This window comes from Myotis nattereri, assembly GCF_964212035.1.
Source record: "Myotis nattereri genome assembly, chromosome: 5".
Taxonomy (NCBI): Eukaryota; Metazoa; Chordata; class Mammalia; order Chiroptera; family Vespertilionidae; genus Myotis; species Myotis nattereri.
In genome coordinates, this window is record NC_138080.1 from 46,637,180 (window position 1) to 46,659,978 (window position 22,799).

General features: G+C 42.4%; 1 protein-coding gene across 1 annotated transcript in view; it reads left to right on the forward strand.

Moving 5' to 3' along the window:
- FNIP2 (folliculin interacting protein 2) overlaps positions 1-22,799 on the forward strand; it is a 91,895-nt gene that overhangs the window by 60,661 nt on the left and 8,435 nt on the right. Inside the window, exons 14-16 of the mRNA XM_081091817.1 lie at positions 5,097-6,426; positions 7,312-7,468; positions 22,280-22,480. Of these exons, the coding sequence (XP_080947943.1) occupies positions 5,097-6,426; positions 7,312-7,468; positions 22,280-22,480 (1,688 nt within the window). The remainder of the gene's footprint in view (positions 1-5,096; positions 6,427-7,311; positions 7,469-22,279; positions 22,481-22,799) is intronic.

Genomic DNA, 22,799 nt, shown 5'->3' on the forward strand with positions numbered 1-22,799 from the left:
TACTATTGCCCTCACTTTATAGATAATAAAGATGTCTTGCCCTTGTGCCCTGGATCATGAGATGTGTAAGAAAGAATACCTGTCTCACCGTTAGGGGGATAATAGATGCATATTAAATGAATTAATAAAGAATTTATTAATTAATAAAGAATCTAAGGATGTTAAAATGTATTTAATACAAGCGATCAGTACTGAGTTCACAAAAGTATTCGGAATGTGCCTAACTCACTCTGGGTCATCTGATTCTTCCTGGGGAAGGCAGAGCATTATTTATTGTTCTTGTTACAGAACAATAGTCCTGAAGAAAGGTAGTATCATCAACTAGTCACTATGAAGGGAAGAGGGCTGGATGTTAAGGAAACATGATTACATGCTGCCAGGTCACCCATTTAAAAACAATGCTAATTAAGTAGTATGCATCTAATTAGATAAATGTATTTATAATAAGACATGCTTCTCATTTAAAATTTAATTAATTGAGAGCCATTAATTCCCTTTATTCAACTTAACAAGGCAAAGTCCCTTCCTATGGGCTCCATCCTTTTCCAAGGAGATCATGTATAATTGAATCTCCCATGTTCCCTTCCTTCAAACAGTGCAGCAGTGTCAGGCTGTGGACAAAATGGTGTGAGGAAGGGATAAGGTCTTGGTGCAGAGTCACACCTTAGCTTTATAAAGTCAAGTGTAAATAATGGTTAGGTTTCTATTATTATAAAAATCAAGAGGCTTCAATAATTTGACAGGGAACGATGCTTATTTCCAATTAATATTATGTTTTCGTTGACTGTTTACCAAATCACAGAAAACAGGAAAATATAAATTGCCTGGAATAAACACTGATGCAGATATAATTTTAATCCAGGTTCTAAGTAATAGAGAAGATTCTATCTTGAATTATTTTAAAGGCATATCTGAAAGTTTAGCAGGACAGGTACTGTTACTAGTGGAAGTGGAGGGATGTTTTCCATAAGCCAATATTCTTCCCAGTGTGGGTCCTATCTGGGTCGCCATCTGATACCAGTGGTAGTGGAGTTTGCCATGAGGAAAGGAATTTCTTGAGGCCCCCATGGGAGGATGGGGTGTCGTGGAAAGCTTTATTGATGATGTAAGATTAAGGGGGTTCCCCTCTAAGTTCCCATCTTCATCTGTCTAACCATGGAAGAAGTCTAATCTTTTCTTTAGCAGGGCCACAATTAATGTCACTACCCAGAATTTCTGCTCCATTTAAAAGTCCAGTCTAGTCCAGCATCTGGCTAGCTTATTTTGTGTTCTCAGCTGCAGTCCATTGTGTGTGGGGTCTGCATGACCATGGACCATGTGGCTGCTTAAGGCCACATGGCTATGGAGAGAGAGCAGATGAGCAAGAACAAGAGAAAGGGAACTCTTTGGGGATTTTAACTTTTCAAGATTTTGTATGCTTTTGATGGGGTCCATGCTCTAGCTGATCCACTGTTCCTCTGGCTAGACTGACATGCAAGTACCTTTCCCATATCACCCCAACTTCACTGTGCATGTGCCGGCCTCCCCCTTTGTTGGAACCCTTCCCCCAGTGATCTGCAGGGAATGGATCGTTGGTTCCATGAAGCAGTAGCTTCCTGGTGAAGCTGCCCAGATGACCATGCTTATAATGACTAGCCGTCACTTTGCTCTCTTTCTATTATTAATATTAATGAGTTAATTACAACAATAACAGTACCACTGTGCCCCCTTCTGCCTGGTTTCTTGCATTCCCTGGGAAACGAGGAGAGACACTGGAAGCAACAACCCCTTCACATTCTCCTGAGTTTGCTGCTCAGGGGCTTAACCTTCCCCACTTATGCCTCACACGTGCTCTTGGCACACGGATTTTCCAAGGTGTGGCTAAGCACCCAGTAGTGGGTGTGCAAGCTGCTCAGTAGGTCAAAAGAGCATTTAAAAGTACAATAGAATAGAAAATATCAGTGACACATGTGTTTCATAAACTGGTTGTTTCAAGGGAGTGTGAGGCTGCAGTCTAAATGCGTTTCTTTCTTGGGACGGGTATACTAAGTTGGAAAGCCACTGTCTTTCATCACTGATTGAAGGAATTTCATGTGGGTCTTATTTTGATCTAATGACCTCAAGGATTTGTGGAAAGCCAAACAATACTTACAAGAGAAATTACAAAATAGTTTGAGCTAAATGATAATGAAGAGGCAATAAATTACAATGCTTAGCATTAGGGCAACTTTACTTAAAGGGTCTTCATAGCATATACACATTTATTATAATGTAATCAATGAATAAGGGGCCCTTTAAGATAATTAGTTTCTCTCCTCGTCTCCCTTTTAATCTCCTCAGTTTTTCCTTGTCTGCCTTTGTTTCTCCATCTCCATTGTCCCCCCACCTCTCCCACCCTCTCAGTTTCCCCTCCCCTTTATAATGCTGCTGAATTCTATCAGCTTCTCACCTCATTCTCTCCCCTCTCTTATTCTAGCCCTTCTCTTTCTACTTCCGTTCCTGTCTTTTCTGTTCCCCTTGGTATCTTCCTTCCCTCTCCCTCGGTGTTTTCTTTTCCTATGTATGCTTTACGCTCTCTTCTTTTCCTCACCTCTGAGCTTTTCTCCAATTCATTACCATTTTGTTCCTCTCCACTCCCCATCTCTTCTCTCTTTCCTTTCTTCTCCTTACCCTCTGTCTGTTCTTCTCTTCCTTCCATAGGTCCCCTCCCTGTTCCTCTCCTCACTGTCTCCCCTCTCTAGTGTCCATTCCCTGAGTCCCCCTATTTGTCTTATTTCCCTGATCTCTCCTCTCAGTCTGTCTGCACCCCTCCCTGCTTTGTTCACTCTCTGTCTCTGCTCTCTCTGTTTCACCTATAGTCTCTTTACCCCCCCCCCTTTTTTTGTGTGTTTCTCCCATTTTCTCTCTTTTTTCTTAATTTTAACTTGGTATTTTAAATTGTGCTTAACAAAGAAGCACAGAACATAACATTTATCATCTTAACCATTTCTAAGTGTACAGTTCAGTGATGTTAAGTCTATTCGCATGGTTATGCAACTCGCCTTCATTTTGAAAAATTATACTCAGAAGAACAAAGGAATCTACTCTAAAATTAGTAGCTTTGTCAGTCCAGACTCAAAAAATTGCCTTAGCGTTCAAGATCCAGGAAGTCTTTAACGTTACAGGTATTTTTTAAATGATGCATTATTTTTATGAAGTTTGGCCCTAAAGTAATGGCAGAATCTACACAACATTATTCTCATTACTTAATAGAGTTTAAATTATTATAAATTGTTTTTAATCGCCATCTTTAGTTTTATTTTTTTAAACTTACGACTTAGTTATTAAAATGTTAAATGCATTGAAAAATAATACCATTCTGTGATATTTTTTTAATACCAGATTTCAGATGTGGGAAGCTTATCTTCTCTATTAACACTGAGACTGATTTAACAAAAGTGTCCCATGAGTGCCTGTCACAGCTGCGATGCCCTGCAGCAATGGGCAGTGTAATCACTGGAAAGTGAGAAGAAGCTCAGTATTTGTCCTGGCACCAGACTGAAGTTTGAGTTATTGTTTTGAATTCTCAGTCAGTTGCAAAAGCCTCAAAGATAAAGCTCTATTAGCCTTTCATCTAGCCTTTTTATAGAGAGGACTGTATAATATCATTCCTGCCCTGCCCCTTAAGTTCTTAGGCGCAGTAGCCTCACACGTGGGAACAGTCTCTATAGGAGGTACTTCCCAAGGGTTCCCCAGGGCAAGTGCTTGCCCCAGTCTTAACCTATCAATTTCATTAGTTTATCTATTGTGTGCCCTTATCAATGCCTTCCCTCCTTCCTCTAGATGCACTCCTCACATGGGTTCTAACTTCCCGAGTTCTTATTTATAACTGTTATCTTGTCTCTCCTCTCCTTTGTTTAGAACATTTTTAACTTTTGATTTATTAGAACATTTTGATTATTCCCGTAATGGTTTCTAACTCGGTTGGGTCTGTAGAGGTATAAATGAGATAAATCCATGTCAAACACTTGGCACTATGTCTGCACAGTCTGTAAATGTTGGCTTTTTGTTGTAATTTTCATCATTATTATCAAAGAATCAATTATGTAACTTATCAAATGCAATAATTTTAATAAGCACTTGACCAATACTTTTATTTTTTAATCCTCATCCAAAGATATGTTTTTATTGATTTTAGAGAGGAAGGAAGGGGGGGGAGGGGGAATCGATCGGTTGCCTCCTATGTATGCTCTGACTGGGATTGTAACTGCAATCTAGGTATGTGCCCTGACTGGGAATCAAACCTGCAACCTTTTGGTGTAAGGGATGAAGCTCCAACCAATTGAGTCACCTAGCCAGGGCTTAACCAGTATTTTTGATGAAAAGTTTATATTGCTGGGCTTATTGACACATTTTCCCTTCTTCTACCTTTAAGCCAAATGTTCATGGTTCATTAGCCAGTTTTTAATCAACTTGTTAGGTTATAACTTACGGGACATATTTTTTCCAGCAGAATTTTCATGTGAAGTAATAGAAATATTCAGCTTCATTCATATTCAGAATCATATTATTTGTGACTAAGTGATTTTCTTCTTGTTAATTAAATTGATTCTACTTGGTGCGTGTGTGTATATTGAGAGAAGTCTGAACAGGCCATTCATTAAGTATTTTGAATTGATTCACTGCACTTCAGTTCAGAGATCCTTGAATTTGGATTTCATTCCAGGCCTATTGTCCAGGGGTTCTTCTTAAAAAGTCTCATCATTCTAGTTTCCAAGATACAGTATTTGACTTGGTCACATATTCAGGGCTCTGACTTTATCCTTCCTTGGGAGGTAGAGTTGGCCAGCCAGTGAGATGGGTAGGCAGACCTATAATGGCTGTATATAGCAGTGCTGACCCTTGGCAACAAGAGCAGCGTGCTGCAGCCGTGCCCCGCCTTTTCAGACAGACTCTCCCCTATAGACACAAAACTAAAACACGGCATTACTAGGCATTGCTTGTTTTCCTCAATCATTTGTGTGAAGAAGCAATTCTTATTTGGGACTGTAAGTCATCTGTTTTTCTCTTGTAAAAGCCGACATATCCAGGGCACGCTCACCCCTGATGACTTGTATTTTGTCCACTTTGCTCTGCAGGTGATCTCTACGGAGCCATCGGCTCTCCAGTTAGGCTGACGCGCACTGTGGTGGTGGGGAAGCAGAAGGATTTGGTCCAGCGCATACTTTACGTCCTGACCTACTTTCTCCGCTGTTCTGAGCTGCAAGAGAACCATCTGACCTGGAATGGGAATCATGGAGAAGGGGATCAGCTGTTAAATGGGAGCAACATCACAACAGCCTTGGAGAAGGGAGAGGTAGAGGAGTCTGAGTACGTGGTGGTCACGGTGAGAAGTGAGCCTGCTCTCCTGCCCCCCATCCTGCCAGCAACACTGACTGCCGAGGGAAGGAGCCCCGGACCCGAGGGCCTGGCTGGGACCCCAGAGGACGAGGACATCAGAGACCTTTGTACCCAGCCTGACACAGAAGGAAACAAGAGTTCTGTGGCCTGCAGCCTGGACTACCAGGACCCAGCCCTGGGCAGCTCTTGGAAACCACAGGATGTATTTTGTGGGGAGGAAGAAAGTGAAAAAGAGGCCCCAGGAGATGGCTGTTCCAGGTTCTCCAGCTGGAAAGGTTTGGGGGCAGGATTGAAGGCCAGTGAGGAGTTGAAAAGGGAGATGACTAAGAAACTACCGCACCGGTCAGCGGCCTGGCCTTGCCCGGACAGACCTCCCCGGGAGAAGCCTCCCCTAGAAAAGGTCACTTTCCAGATTGGGAGCTCCGTATCTCCAGAGTCCGACTTGGAAAGCCGTGCTCAGAAAATGGAGGAGCGGCTCACGGCCTGTAGGCAACATCCAGAGTTAGCAGGTTGTCCCTTGGTGGAGCCCAGGGTGGCCGCTGACGCGGCTCGGGGCCAGCAGGCTTCTAGGTGCTCCTTCCTGCCTGGCTTCCGGCAGAGTGTCTGCTGTCCTCAGAATCCGCCATCTGAGGGGGATGAGGGTGACTTTGACAGGACTTACGCTGAGGACAGAGGCTTCAGCACTGAGGCTGCAGCAGATGCTGCCGGGCAGCTCAACCCCCCTGCCGACTCATCTGCCCCTGATGCCAGTGCGGCAGGAACTGGGCAGAGGACACTGGAGAACACAAGAGGGTTGCATTCAAAGGCTGGGGAGGGACCTTTGATAGAGCCTGTGTCTGGCAAGTGTGCACAGCAGGACTCCGGCACCTCCGTTGCTACAGATGTCCCCTGTGGGGATGCCGACGGGACGGCTGATTTCAGGACTGAAGGAGACATTCCCAGAAACGAAAGCTCGGATAGCGCTCTTGGAGACAGTGATGACGAAGCGTGTGCTTCAGCCACACTGGATCTAGGTCACAGCAGCGACCGGGCTGAAGGGTCCTTGGAAGTGGAGCTGCCTCTGCCCAGGTAACGCTGGGCGGCTGGGACGCAAGGGAACTGGGTCCAAACACAGCCATGACCACGTTAGCTGCTGTTGGCTGTCACACATATCAGTTGTTTTTCCCCAAGTGTTAGAAGTTTTATCAAACTGATACAGTTTCCAGCCTGCCCTTTCTCCCGGGATGCCCACGGGCTGAGTGCATCATCGAGCTCTCTGAGCGAGGAGGCGGGTGGTACCTTTGCCAGGTTTGGGGCATGTTGGGGACCCAGGGGATGTGATGTAGTGGGTGGTGGGGCAGGGCGTGTACTGTCCCATCATCTGGATGGGGCTGCACGGTGGGCAGCAGACGCCTTGCTTCGGAGGAGGCGGATTGCACTCACCGGCCGCTTCTAACCTGCCGGTCGGAGCAGTGTGAAGCAGCTGGGAAACACCACCTCTTCCTAACACTCCCACAGGCCGATGATTTGGTCTGTGATGACTGAAAGCAGTAATTAGAGACTTCTTCTGTTCTGCTGCCCTGTGGTGGGCACCACCCTGTGCAGATGTGTCGAGTTTCTAAAGCCAGACAGCTGGCAGGCTTCCCCCATAGACTTTCTCTTTCTTCACTCCCTTGACACAGATGCCTGGTGGATGTGCCTTGTGAGATACAGGAACAAACTCATAACCAGCCATCAATATACTGTTTTCTTCCATTAGAAATATACTACCATTAGAAAAAACAAACAAACAAAAAAACTCTCTTCACTTTTCCAGCCCCTTCCCTTTTCTGGCACCAGTGATCTGCTTACTGGCGGTCTGGCAAAACAGCCCACCCTGAATCTGGCCTGCGTGGCTTGGGTTTTTGTTTCAGTTGTAACACAGAAGGGAGTCCATCTTTAATGGTGTATTCTAACAGACCAATATTGTTTTAGGTCTCAGAGCATCAGCAACCCGAATGTCAGGAACTTTGGCCGCTCCCTTCTGGCGGGTTACTGCCCCACGTACATGCCTGATCTGGTGCTCCACGGGACCAGCAGCGACGAGAGGCTGAGGCAGTGCCTGATGGCTGACCTGGTCCACACGGTCCATGTAAGTGCTTGCAGCTTGGCGCCCTGGCTGCCGACAGTGTGTCCACCAGGGTCCTGCCCAGCCCAGCCCAGCCACAGGTGTTTAGACTGTTTCATATTGAAGAGTGTGCCTTGAAGGATTATTTATAGAGATGTGGGCAGGGTTGGGGAAGCACCAGGGATTAGAAGCAGCTGGGCTGGGAGGACTGGGCCTGGAAGAGTAAGGGAGTGCACAGTGAGAGCAGAGCTGGGACTGGAGGAGGGACTCCCTGGCCGCAGAGGCACTGAGGAGGGTAGGGGCTAATGCCTGGCATCTCTCCTCTCCAACTTCTGAGCTCTTCTCGTGCTTCCCAGTGGCTGGGCCCAGCCGATGCAGACATAGGCCTGCAGTCCACAGAGGTCTGCCTACTGGGGCCCACACAGGACAGAGAAGGGCAAAGAGTGCAGCTGGGGGTGTGTGGGGGCTATAGGCCAAGCAAATAGAATAAATAACACTGATGGTGACAATTCTAAGCCATCACGGGGAGGACGAAAGATGTCACATATGGTTTGCTTTTTACCCGATCCATACAAGTTCAAAGTAATTTATTTTAACTGGTTTGTCATTGAGTTTACTCTGATGGCCGCATGAGATGACTGTGTAAAGATGAACACGTCTCCCTGGAAAATTGCCCTGTGGCTGCCGTGAAGTGCTTCTCTGCTGTATGCAGCATGACGGACTGAGCAGTGAAGGCAGCTGTGTCAGTCTGATGGGCCTGTTTTTCATTGAGCTGCTATTGGGCAGATGTGCAAAAATAGATGTTTTGCATTGGAAACATATTGTATCTTGTGCAATAGGGACAGTCCTCATTACATTAAGGAAAATAGAATTTGGCTTGTTGTCTACCTCCTCGCCCAACAAGTATTTTTCTGGGAGGTGAAACAGAGGCACTGCATGTTATCTTTGGCCTTAAGTACCTCCTCTGTGAAGACTAAACATGCATCAGGCTCAGGCTAAGCCGGCTGAAGATTTGTATGAAATGGGAAGAAAAGCTCACTAGTGAAGCAGATGTCCTCCTAACCCCCCCTGGATGGGATGGGAGAAGAGACGAGGAAGGGCGACCTGAAGCTGGAAGGCCAGCCCAGGGACGCATTAGACCCCAACATTCCTAACCCTGCCCTGCTTTGTGGTCAGATGTCACCCCTCTCCAGGTGTTCCTGGAACAAAGCTGTATACAGAATCTCAAGTTTTGCTTCCATACTTGTAATGAACACTGCATACTTGTGCATCATTTCACAGGTGCATCCAACAGGGACACAGGATAAGAACAACGCTCTCCTTACATGATGCTGTCTTTCTGGGTTGTCCTAAACTGTGTATTCTCAATGACTTCAGAGTCTCACATCCATTTGCAGCTGTCTGTGGCGTTAAGGCGGGGAATCACCTCCTTTCCTTTTCTGTCAGCACCTTATGTTTATATCCATATATGCAAAACCTGTGGGGTTTTTCTTTCTGCTCTGCTGGCTGTTTGATTTGTGAGAACATTGGTGTTGCTCGGTGGACCTTTCTTCCATGAAGCCCCAGGTTCCAGTTCTGACAGAAGTGCCAAGAGATCTAGTGTGAACTAATGGGATTGTCTTCAGTGCCCTTGATTTTGCTAGCTGGGAGGTGGTGCCCAGAGGCCCCTGACTCACTCACCAACCACTGTGGAAATATAATCTATTGATTGATAACGCTCCTTGAAATTACCTGCAAAACCATTCATGACGTTTTTAGTATTCTTTATAGGCTGACAAGTTCTGGTTTTTGTGTATTAGGTTTTCATGGTGACCATCTAGCTCTATAATTTATATATTTGAAAAAATAAAACAATGCTTCCTCTATTTGTACTCTTAAAGATTTTTCAGATATCAGTTCCCCTTCCTTTCAGAAGTAGTACTTTCACACTAGCTTCTCTCGTTTCTTTACGCAATCACCCTGAGATACCGAAAGTTATTAAGCATAATAACCTATATTATGTCAAATTGTGGGTACATCCAAAGTGCAGCCAGTCATGGGTGTTAATGGGCAATTTCAAAGGGTTCATGAAAACATCTTCAGAAGTTTAATGCATTTAGAATGTATCCAATTAGCATTAGTGGATTTCTAATTTCACTTGGCACACTCATCATCATGAATTTTACTTTCGAAGTAGTGTTCCATTTAATCTGCCTCTCAGATTGGGACTCTGGTCTGTGACAGTGTTTAAATTAAAAAAAAAAAAAAAAAGCATTACTATCAAATGCCATTTACAAATATTTGTTGAAAAGTAAATTAAGAGGGTTTTTAAAAACATATTGAATTTACTGCTCCATAAAGCCTAGTAATTATTTAAATTCTTGAGTAGATTGCCAGAGAAAGAAGCAGATTCAAGAACAAGTACATGACCAGAGTTAGAACAGAAATAATCGCTTTTTGGGGAAGAGAAGATTAGGATAAATTGCTTTATCACAGCTTGCTTTCAAAATCTATTTTTGGATGTTATTCATTTTTAGTGTTCATGTGAGACTTCATTGGGCACTGCTATTCATAATGTTTTTAGAGGATTTTTTAATAACTGTTTAAATGCCATTGATCTATTTTCTAGATCTAGGCATGATTGGATTATAAAATCTATCTTACGTGACTGTGCATTTTTATAACCAGGATGGATTGATTTGTGGAGTTTCTTCCCTCATTGAAGAATTGTATTCTTGGGGTTCCAGTACTAAGCATTTCTCTTTGTATTTTTCCTTACTGTAGTCTCTTATGAAAGAAAGGCATATTAACTTTATTTTATGTATTTCCATTTTTATTACTGGCTTTCACGTGTTAAAATGTGGTCTTTAAATATTTAAACACATGTTCTTGTTTAATCCATATACTACCTTTTTTCTGTCATTTGAACTGTTTCTCTGCCTCCTAACATATAGATTGTACAGCTGCCTTAAATTAGGCTAAAGTAATATTTAGTTTCCTTTTTCTGTGCTACATCTAAATGTGCATTCTTTCCTCTTGTTTTCCTTCTGACTTTAAATGGTAAAGTGGGCGAGAGGAGAGAAGGGGGAGGTACCTGTACCTCAGGTAGCTTTTCCTCTCTTGCTTTTTTCCCCTGTATGTTTGCCTGCCTGAGAATACTGCTGGCAGGGCAGTGTCAGGGGCATTAAGTTATGGGGCAGGGGAGAGTGTGGAGGAGCACTGACCTACCGCTGATGGCTTAGGTTCCAGTCTCAGGATTACCACTCATTCGCTGGGAGTAGAGTAAATCAGTTGGCATTGCTAAGCCTCAGAAAAATGTATTTAGAGGAACAGATGAAATATAACCCAGTGGTTAGGAGTTTGGCTTCAGTAGACAGAGGAACCTGAGTTTGAATCATGGCTCAACCTTTCATGGCTTTGTGGCCTTGAGCAAGGTTATTTGATTTTCTAAGCATCAGTTTTATCTTCCATAAAGTGAACAGTATTTATAGGTCTGTTTTGAAGACTGTAAGAGAATGCCTATCAAGTGTTTAGCACAGTGCCTGGCACATTACTAAATGCCAATAAATGTTAGCCATTAAGATGATATATGTGAAAGTCTCTTGTAAATGAGTTTCCCAGGAAACTCCTGTTGGAGAAGACGGACAGAACCCAAGCACATGCTCGTTCAGTGCTAGAAGTGTCCACGCCCCCTTTGCCTGTGACATGACAAGGAACATCCCAGGTGGCTCGCTGCAGAGTAGGGTTGTCTAGATCAAAAATAGCATCACATTTTAATGCTTAAAAAAAACACACAAAAAACTATGTTCCAGGCTTCAGGCATTTTATAGAACACACTGTAAAGCAAAGTAACAGTTGGCTATAGCAGCCTCTTTCATTTGATTTTAAGAGTAGCAACAGATTGACTCCAGAAATATCGTGCGGAAATCAGTAGCACAGATAAGCAGCTTTGCTGTAAGCTTGGCTGTGATATATGCTCATGAATACCCAATTAAGCCACGCAGTGCAATCAGCCAGGAAGACGACAAAAGAACAGCAAGTCACATCAAGTTATAAGTCATTACGTAAGTTACACAGAGAACACTAAGTGCCCAAGTCAGCAGTAGCCTTAGAATCAATAGCAATGCAAAGGCCACATCTATGTAGGACACACCTGCCATTTTAGAACATCTCTTACTGCTTTCGTTTCCCTGTGTTGGATGGTGCGCTTGATAATGCCTTAGGCCTATAGCACTGTCTTACTATTCAGTGAAATCTGTGTGTGTGTATGCACATGTATGCGTATTTATACACATGTATTCAGGGACACACATGGTCACACGTGTGTAAGCATGCACACTGGGTTATAATGTTAAAATGTATTTCTTATTGTGGATTTAAAAAGTATTTGAAAAAGATATTGATCTCTGAATATGGCCAACTCCAATCTGACATGTTTGTGATTCTCTCATTGTGACTGCTGTCTTATTGAAGTTCCCCTTAACCTTCCCAACTAGTGGTCCAAGTGCCAGTGTTCCCCCTTCCAATCATACTGCATGGTGCCATGGTGCCACAAGAGGGCTCTTTCTAATGATCACTTACTCTTCTGCTCTGATAGTTTCCCCCTTTTTTAAAGAGTAAAATGTAAACTCCTTGGCTGGATTGGTCTCTTTATGTCCTTCAAATACACACACACACACACACACACACGCACGCGCGCGCGCCTACACTACACACCTCCATCTTCTCTTTGCTCCAGTCACGCTGTTTGCCATCCTGTAGTGGCCCATCCACCTCCCACTGTGCACCTTTCCTTCCTTTGCATAAGGCCCTGTTGAACAAATTTCTGTTCATTGTTGGAGACCCAGTTCACATGTTGCCTCTTCTTTGAAACCATCCTGGGCACCCCTAGGTAGAACTCAACTACTCTCCCCACTCCAGGCTCCTTAGCACGTTGCTCTGTGCCTTTGTTTTGTGTCCCACTATGGTTGCAGGCACCTGGAAACTGGGAGCGGGCAGGGGAGGCGGGGGCTTACTTTCGTTCCTACCTCAGCACCTCGCCTGGTGCCTGGAAAGTGATGTGGCTATTTCCCATAGAACGTGTGTTTATTACTATGGATAAAGTTATGCCGATTAGTGTCTCTTTCTTCTGAAGTAAAGAGAAATAGCAGTCTTTCTTTAAAAAATAAAGGAATAGAATAATGTGTTTAGACATGATGCCTGTGGCTTTTTGCGTCCATTTTCTTTACCTAAAAGATAGTGAAACACTTATAATGGGTCTCTTGGCTTCATTTCTCTTGCATTTTGTAAATATTAGATCATGGCTAATTTTGATGTTTTCCCAAATTTTTGCACCGTGTACAAAATATTTGGACATCGATACTGTTCTCTTCAAAAAAGCTACCAACCTTCTCACGTTTTATTTTGGAGTCGTGCACATCCTCCCATAATTTTATCCTGATGATCTTTTTCCACTTGGAGCACCTTTCCTTTCCTCAGCAAGTGACTGCCTGACAGGGCAGCCGTCCCCAAAGTTGCACACTGCATTGGCAAAGCCACAGGCTGACTTCGGGGGTCAGTCCAGTGAGCCTGATGACCACAGTCACAGACGCAGGTCAGATGTTTCCTTTGTGCACCCCCCACCCCACCCCACCCCACCGCCTCACTTGACTCTTCCCTCTGCCCCCGGGTCCTGGCATCATGATGTCTTTGGCGTCATAGAGGCCTCATGTTGATGTACCTACCAGGATCCCTCAGCAATAATGTCCCATCGTCCAGAATGATCGGTTTTCTCTTCTCCTCCACTTTATTACAACTCTTAAGCCTTTAATGGCTGACATTGAGCCTGCTTCTAAGAGAAACTTGTTATAAACAAATGTTTACAGAATTATAGTAAGATGAATAAATATCTTCAGTATTTTCTTATGTTAGCAGCCTGTTTGATGAATAGAAATTTCTGATGGCGGTGTTTCAGGTGGCCTGGCCAACTTGCTTGGCCAGCAGCGGGGCAGGGAGGCTAGAGATGGCTTTGGGGGACGAGAAGGTTTATTTTTCTATTAGAAAATACTGAGTCCTTTTATGTACTGTGGGCTATGTTTACAGCCACAGTCAGGATACGAGGTGGGAGGATTCCAGGAACACATCGGGATACAGATGGTATGCCTCCCTCTAAAACTATAAAAATAATGGATAAAATACTACCATCCCCACCCAGCCCCTTGTTATAAAACCTATATGCATGAGGGAAAAAAAGGGGGAGAATCTTTTCTGTGCCAGAAACACATAGGAATCAAAGCCAGGACAGTAAGTTTGGGCTGATGCAACAGCTGCCTTCTGGCGTCTCATACTGGATACAGCTCCTAGGAATCAGGTCTGGAGTTTATAAGATCCACTCAGGATGGGAGATGTCATCTCACACCTGGAATTGAGCCTTTTACCTAAAACCTGGAGCTTTAAAGAGGGGACTAGAGAACTCCAACCATAAACAGTGAAGCAGCAAAGGCACACATTGGAAAGTTGGGTGGGGAAAAATAAAGTCACCCATGGCAAATCAAACTCCAGGCCTGTGCTATGAGCGGGTTTGGGGTTCAGATTTATTTTACCCAAGTGACTGGGGAATCCCTGCCCAAGAAATAAACATCAAACCCCTGGGACTGGTAGAAGGAAGCACACTCACACTTACCAGCCACAGGCTATAAGACACATGGCTTCTTTTCCACTTCTCCACCTTATTACAACTCTTAAGCCATTAGTGACTGACACTGAACCTGTTTCCAAGAGACACATATAGCACATAAAACAAAACGAAGAACTCCCACCAAGATCAGCTCGTGTTCAGAAATTACAAACCATGTCTGAGGACACCAGGATATACAGCCAGGAGAATTAACACGCCTAGAACAATCCGAAATAACGTCTAAGTAATTATGTTTTAAATGGTTACAGATTGAAAGGAGGAATTGGAACAGCTTTAATTTTAATTTTTTAAAATCTTCATTGCTGATAATATTACATATGTTCCCCTTTCTCCCCCATGGACCTCTTCTAGCCTGCCTCTGCACTGGAACAGTTTTTAAAAGGTCATATGATGTAGTAAACTATCATAGATTTGTAAAAGAACTAAAAAGAGCTTCTAAAATTGAAAAATGTGGTAATCAAAACTAAAACTCAAAGGTTAGAGAGCAGAGTAGATTAAATGCAGCTAGAGAGAATTAGAATTTGTGAAATGGAGGCCACATATCAAACCAACTCTTTAATTGTAGCTCTGAAACCAAAAAAAAACACAAAAAACAACAACAAAAAAACCCAAAAAACATGGAAAAGCAAGTAGGAGACATAGAGACTAGAATAAGGTGTTAAACTTGCCAGTATATTACTTCATATAGAATGATTAAGAAATTGACACTCAAATGATGGCCAAGAATCTTGTGTTATTCTCCAGAATATTCCAGAGAAAAAGAAAAGGGGTAGGGAGGTACGTCCAACGATCTGAGACCTAAATCACCTGCTGGCTTTGTGTTTGCAAGAGGCTGTCCAGTGGCTCGACCCTAGCAGTAAATGTGCATGCACTATTGTGACTAGTGGGCAGATTTCAGAGCTGGTTTTGTGAACGGAAGTCTGTCTGCACTCCTGTTGTCTGTAAGACACACGGGCTGGACATCTTTGAGGATTAACAAAGGGTCAGTTTAGAGTATGTTATTGGGCAGTGCCAGCTGTGTAAAGATGGGGACTTTTCTTAGCAAAGTCATTGTAGAGACTTTCAATCTTATCTTCTGAGGGATTTACACCATAATAAGGTTTTAGGATTTCAAAGTCGGGGCCTTGGCAGGCTCTTCCAGCTAAAAGTTGGAAGCACTTGAATGAGTTCCTAGATTCTATTTCTGACACACCAGGATACTTCAGCAGCGCATATGTGTTTTGACATTGGTGTTCCTATCTGTGGAGCAGGACTGTGTTCCTGGCCATCCCACAGGGAGAAGGCATGATGAAGTAATAAGTAGTTTTAGGGAGCATGTATGAGGGAATGGTGTTTTCTCATCTGTAAGTTAAAAATAGGTAATTATGTGAAATGTTAGTCATTTAAATGTGGTACGCGGAAAATAAATATATTAATACAGTTCTATTTAGTCATCACACAATTATTAATATATTCAATACAGAATCCAAAAGTAAAGAAATCTGAGTTGAGAATTGTTCAATGGAGCCAGCTTATATTAGATATTTAGCACATGCCTAGTAATTTGTTAGGCTTATTTCAGAGGCTAAGGAACAAAAATAAAATGGGATTTCTCTCCTTGGGTTACTTATGAAATTACCAAGTAGACAAACAGATGGGAGATCAAGAACAAGTTAAGACAGTGGGATTAAACATCAAAATGTAGATGTTTCAGAAGTTAAAGGAAGAGCAGAGGATGTGGGGGTGGGGGATGGGTGGAGATGGGACCCAAACTGGGTCCTGGAAGGATTAGACATTTCAAAAGTAGCAGGGAAGACATTCTGGGCACAGCCTGAGGTGAGAGGCAGGGGTCCTCCCTGCCCGGAGAAGGTGTTTTCTTCTCGAGCCCTGGGAGGTAAATATGTAAAGGTGAAGGTGGGCCCAGACTGGAGAGCTTTAGGTATGGATAAAGAGACACTTGAACTTAAGTGTTTGGGTGATATGTACTGGAGTAAGTTTTTGAGTTGGTGAGGGAAATGACAATGTGGTATTTTAAGAAGTTTGAAGGTTTAGTGGGCACAATTAATATAGAGAGGGAGTGGTATAAGAAAGCTAATCAAACATACCTAATAAGCATTAGGCACGTAGCTACATGTTTCATACACATGTATCTCACAGAAGGCCTCTGTAAATTAAACCTCATGGAAACTGTGAATCACGTACTATCACATTATACAGATGTAGAAACCGAGGCCCAGATTGAGTTGCTAACATCACACAGCTAGTAAGTGACAGCATGCAAGCCCAGTCTGATCTGACTTCAGAGCCTTTGCTGTTATCTTACTGCCTTTTGTTGAAATGTCAGAACCACAACTCTTCTGATCACCCAGGCATTACCTGTAGACCTGGCGTGTTCCTGGAAGTTTGAGGCAGGTGGAAGGCATGTGCACGGCAGCCAGAACAGTGTGTTTTGTGCCCTCAGAGATCTCATCCAAAACCTGGGCGTCGGAGTGTCGTAGGCACCAACACTCCCAGGACACAGACCCATAAAGCCTTAGTGCTTGCGAATTAGCCAGACTTGTTCTGTTAATTCCACAAGATATAATAAGCAAAAAGTACTTGAGAAACCTTTTAAGATCTATAACAGCATTTCATTTGTTCATTTATCTTGAGAAATCTGAACAGGAATGTAGTTTGGATAAATTAGATATTGACTAGGTAGAGCTAAATAAATGATTGTTTCTAACTCTCATCAAGTAGAGCAAGGCAGAAATAAGGGCATATTGTCGCTACTTGGTTCCTCTGGTGGAGACTGGCCGTCCACCCTAACGACCACCTGCAGTTCTTTTATTTTTGATATATTGTTATTGATTTCAGAGAGGGAGAGAGAGAACCATCAATGATGAGAGAGAATCATTGATCAGCTGCCTCCTGCACACTCCACACTGGGGATCGAGCCTGCAACCCTGGCATGTGCCCTGACTGAGAATCGAACTGTGACCTCCTGGTTCATAGGTCACCGCTCAACCACTGAGCCATGTTGCCGGGCCACCTGCAGCTCTTTATTGATCTCCAGTGTTCATTCGTCCTCCAGTCTCCATCAGAAGTTTCTGAGTTGCCTGATTACGTTTCTGGGGGAGGCATGGAAAACGCTGGCAGTGGTTTGTCTGGAAGAGGTGGCAAGAAGCATTAGGGGCTGTTGAGGGTTGGTAGCTCTGGGGTGCTACTTGGGTTAGTTAGTGGGCTGTGGACACTTGGAAGTCTCAGATTGTGGAGGAAGTAGAAACATTCTGCAGACTCATTCTGATAAGAGAATTTAACAAACTCTGTGGGCAAGAAACGAACTTTAAAATTGATTCTCTTCAGGCTTGAGAGAAAAAGGGGAAATTAATATATGTGTCTATAAGGTTGGTTAAGCTTTCAACCAAACAAGCATTTTAAGTGGAAATGACTGATTTAATGTTAATATTTTCTTCAGATTTTCATTCAAAACTCAAATGTCAGAGGTTCTGTTTAATCTGAGACAGAAATGTTTGGGAAGAGAACTTTGGTGGGGGGCGGGGGGGGGTGGTGTTTAATATTAGGAAGAGGATTCTTACTAAGTAATCTTGCTTGCCAAGCTGATATTTATATTGTGTCTCCTTTTACAGAAGAGCCATAGGAAGCCAGACTCCTTTGGTTCATGTGTCAGTGTTGGGATGCAGCCAAGCCTCACCTGCTCTTTCTTTTTTTCTAGTCCCCTCGCCTAAGCTCAAAACCCTAAGAATAGCAGATGGTTGAGTCAGGCATTTCACAGATGTTGGAATCATTTCATCTTACGTTTTATAGCATTTCTTTAAAGTACTGCTCCATGTATGTTATGGCTCAGAAATGTGTGTGTTTGTACCCTGATGTGCACGTGAATGTGATAAAATTGTGAACTTAAAAAATTGTCCTAGCCCTGGCCGGGTGGTTCAGTTGGTTGGAGTGTCATCCCATATACCAAAAGGTTGTGGGTTTGATTCCCGGTCAGGGCACATACCTGTGTTGCAGGTTGCAGTCGGGGAACGTATGGGAGGCAACTGATCGGTGTTTCTCTCTCATATCAATGTTTCTCATATCAATGTTTCTCCCTACCTCCCTCCTTCCCTCTACCTCCCTTTCCCTCTCCCTCTCCCTTCCTGCCTATCTCTCTAAAATAATCAATAAACATATCCTCAGGTGAGGATAAAAAAAATCCCTAACAGGTTTCATTATTAATTGCTTCTAAAATTAAGATAAGGCTAATAAGAAAAAGTATTATAAATATACTACATGTAATTCAGTATTTCCTTTATTTGTGGTTCTCTATAAGCCTTAAAAGTAGAGCCTTTCCTAACAGGAACTTTAGTCAACACCGGGGCATAGGGTGTGTGCGGGTGTGCGTTTCTGTGATAAATCCAACCAGGGTCTTCTGGGTCTTAGAGTTCTTTAAATTCTAAAACTGTGATTTCCAACCAGTGTGCCGCAAGAATTTTTAAAACATGCAATATCTTACTAGTCATGGCCACAACCTCTTTTCCCTTAGATTGTCAAATTAAAAAATGATATCAGCTAACACAACATCCAGTGTGAATAAATCAAAGTTATATCTATTTTTTTATCAGTTCGACAAAAAAATATATTTTTGGTGTGCTGCAGAATTTTAGTAATTAGTTTATGTGCATCATGAGATTAAAAAGGTTGAAAATCACTCTTCTAAAATCTCAGAGATTAACTAATAAGCTCTTTAATGAGGCTGTGTTTCCTTTGGAAAGATATATCTCAGAAACTTCCAGAATCACTGGAACTTAAGCTTTAACTCTGTGCACCAATAGAAGTTTAGACCATATTACCTATGGGCAACTGGTCGCCCTGGTGCCCCTTAAATGTAACTAAAGTTGTTGCTGATGATATTTTTCTCTTTCTCCAGCATTCATTTATTTTTTCCTCGACTATATTTCCCTCCCATTTCCATCTGCCTTTAAAAAGTGTTCTTTTTTTCAGGAAATAAGTGGGTAGCTACTGGATGATATAGTTAGATGGAGGCAATTGGGTTGCCCTGTGGAAATATTCAGGGGATTGTGTGTTAGTTATTTAGTGGCCTAGGAAGGTGCAATTCTTTGAATATTTTTTTAAGTAATTTTCTAAAAACATTTAGCTGGTTCTTTTCTGTCCCTTGAGCCTGCATACATAAAATCAGCAGTACCTTGTGTTAGGGAATGGAGCATGCTCATCAATTCTGCCATTTGCTTGTGCTTAACTTGTTTCATATTACTTTAGTAACATTTTTCAAATACCAGATTTTATGCCAGGGGCTAAGATTACAGGGAAAAAAGATTCAGCTCCTGGTTTTAAGGAATGGGCTCCCAAATTTCTGTCAGTTTATCCCAGCCCATGGACCTATTCATCTTTCTTCGTTCCCCAGTTTTCCATCTCAGATGCTGCCTCTTTGCTCCAGTGATTTAAAAACGACTCATGCTCATTTTTCACGTTTGATTGTTTTTTACATTCTCTAGCCCATTTAGTTCCTCCTTTTAAAATAATTGAGCCAGTTCTCCGTCCCCTTTCGTTATCATGTGTGAATCCACAACCATCTGAAGTAACTCATGCTTGGAGAATCTCCCATCCATCACCTCCCAGGGAGCCTCATTGCTCCTATTCTGGCAGTTTATGGCTTAAAACAAAGCTCTTTGTGTTGTTGTTGGTGGTGGTACCATGTAAGTTACAGTCTATGTACTTTCCTTGGATTGACACTCACTTTCCTTCCCTACTACCGTGGTGGGTAATCACTTAGGGAAATGATTTGAATTAGGAACTGGACCCAAATATCTACTGCAGATAATTAATCCATAAAAAAGCTAAACTCATAATATATATATATTTATATATGGGCATATGGTCAGTAATGATTATATATACTCTCAGAATATAAGTCCCTTGAAGGAAAGGTTCATATTATAGATCTGTTCTGTGCTATACCCAGCACACAGTGAATTTCTGATAAATGCAAAGCATTAAAGAGGATTGAGCTCAAAATACAAATGTTTTTCATTTCTTTTTAAATCTTTATTGTTGAAAGTATTACATATGTACCCTGTTTTCCCCCATTAAGCTCTTCTAGACTGCCCCTGCCCCCTGCCCCCTGCCCCAAGGCCTTCACCACCCTATTATCTGTGTCCATGTTTAATTTCTTTATTTCCATTTTCTTTGTTCATAAAGACCAGGTACATCAATGGCAAGTCATTGTCATCTTGCTGTGAATTAATGACACATTGATTGAGCAAGAAGTTCCAGGAATTTGTAAAGGGAAGTCACTGAGGCTTTCTGTTTTGGAGAATGTGTATATGTATGTGTCAGAAGAGTAGGGGTGAGGGGCCACAAAACCCTTAGGTAAGAGTGGGAATGCAGGGTCATGTGTGAGAAAACTTTTCCACTGTTTGATTAACAAGTCTAGAAAATGAGAACCATTTTTAGGAAACTGGGATTCATTAATTCAGGAATCTGCTTTGTCAAATTCTTCATTTCTCATGTTTGAGATTATTTGAACATACACTTACTAGTAAATAAATGTTGGACCATTAAACTTTGCCTGATTTGTTACTATTTCAATAAGAAAATATTCTAATCCCTGAAAGTTTCCCTCATGAACATAGTATAGGAAAGGGTGTTGGCCCCACAAAGTTTCCATCCAGCCCACCAGTCACTTCTCCCGACTGTGAGAAAGAACACAAAGCTGGATAGACTTCCCTTCCAATGAAAAAGCCCACAACGAGGGAGCCAAATCACCTGCTAAAATTGCAGTGTGACGGCATACACCTTGGGTTCCTGTTTGTAGTCTTTTCACTACTAGTGTTAGATCTTAAAAATCTCAGGTAATCATGATCTGAGGCAGGGCTGTGTTTTTGTTTGGGTTCTTTGTTGTGAGTAGCAGAAACCAACTGTCATTAACGTAGGCAAAAGGAACTGTATTGGAAGGATATTAAAGATTCATAGAATTGATAAGAAGGCCAACGAACTAATCTTAGAATAGACAGAAAACAAGGCAACTGTGAAAGTCCAGGAACCAAGGACTAGGAAAGTGGTGGTGCCAACCATTCTTGTCCTCCTGACCACAGGGAAATCATGGGGAAGGAGCACCTAATTGGCCTAGCTTGGGTCATGCTAGCACACCCTGCTGGAGGAAGGGTGGGGCCTCCAGGTCTTATCTAAGAAAGTCATTCTCCGAAAGGAAATAAGGTTGCACTTACTGGGAGGAAGATATGCTAAAGTAGCCAAAAGCAACAGATGCCCACCGGGTAGTAGAAGGGATTGAGTGACAGAAGGAGGCAGTACCAGTTTTCCTTTGGTAAATGTTAGAAACATGTGCTCATGTCCATTGCCCAGAAGGTGTGTCTGTGTCTGTCCCGTATACTCTCTCTCTCAATTTGGGCCTAGGAGGACAGTCCTGTTATAATGATTTGCACACATGTGGGATACTAAATATGAATATAAAAGGTGTTGGTTTTGAAGCAGTTTTATACTTACATCAATTTTGAGAAATTGATTTTTTGGTAAGGCCCTCTTCCTTGACTAATTCAGTGTTTACCATTTGCCCTGTGGCACAGTTTACTAAGTTAACCCGCTCTATCCCTAAATCTCGGTTATTGAGGATTTTGTATTTTAAGTATGTTCTTCAGAAGCCATATTTTTTCCTTTTGGACTCTCCAGATAAATAAATTCACACCCCAGTCTGCTTTAGTTGGTTGTTGGAGTTGATTTATGCACTTACTAAGTAAGCATTGCTTAGTGATTAAAACTATAAGGGAATATTAATTTACTCTGCCACACCTTCTTATTGGAGATATGGCAATAGAATCCTACACCTTATTCTAATATCTTATTTTCCACCTCAAGAGGAGAGTGCAGCCTTTCAAAAAGAAATGAATTTTAATACCCTGAATGTAGGGAGGGCACGTATCTTTTCCTTATGTATGAACATTTAATAACATTTATAGTGTACCTCCTGGGTATAAGAAAGAAACGATTAAATGCAGCTTTTATAAAATTAATTTTTAAATGATGATTTAATGATGACACTCTTATTTTAGTCCCTGTAAATCTCTAAATTTCTGTAGCTCTTACCATCAGCTTCTGAACTGAGTCTAATCCTGGACAGAAACCCTGAACATTCCGAGGTCATTTGGAGTGTTGCGAAAACCTGACCCGCTGTGCTTCTCTTCCAGCATCCAGTGCTTGATGAGCCCATAGCTGAAGCCGTCTGTATTATCGCAGACACGGACAAGTGGAGTGTGCAGGTGGCCACCAGTCAGAGGAAAGTGATGGACAGCACGAAACTAGGCCAGGATGTCCTGGTCTCTAGTCAGGTGTCCAGTTTACTTCAATCCATTTTACAGCTTTATAAGCTTCACCTCCCTGCTGATTTTGTAAGTATTTGTTCTCGCATCACCAAAGAAATATAGTTTAAAGACACTTTTTTTTCCTTTGCAATAATGGTTTTAATCTACTATTGATAAGTTTAAAAACACTTTTAATGATACTTTTTAAAATAATAAATTCACATGTATCCTTTGGGTACAATTAGACGATAGTCTAAGTAAATATAGATCATTCAACAAAACCAGCAAATGACAGATTTTAGAAACAGTAGCCCTTCCATGAAACAAATAACGTAGAGTGACAAATCTTTTTCAACAGGTACAGTTAAACCTCGGTTCTCGAACATCTCCCATCTTGAACATTTCG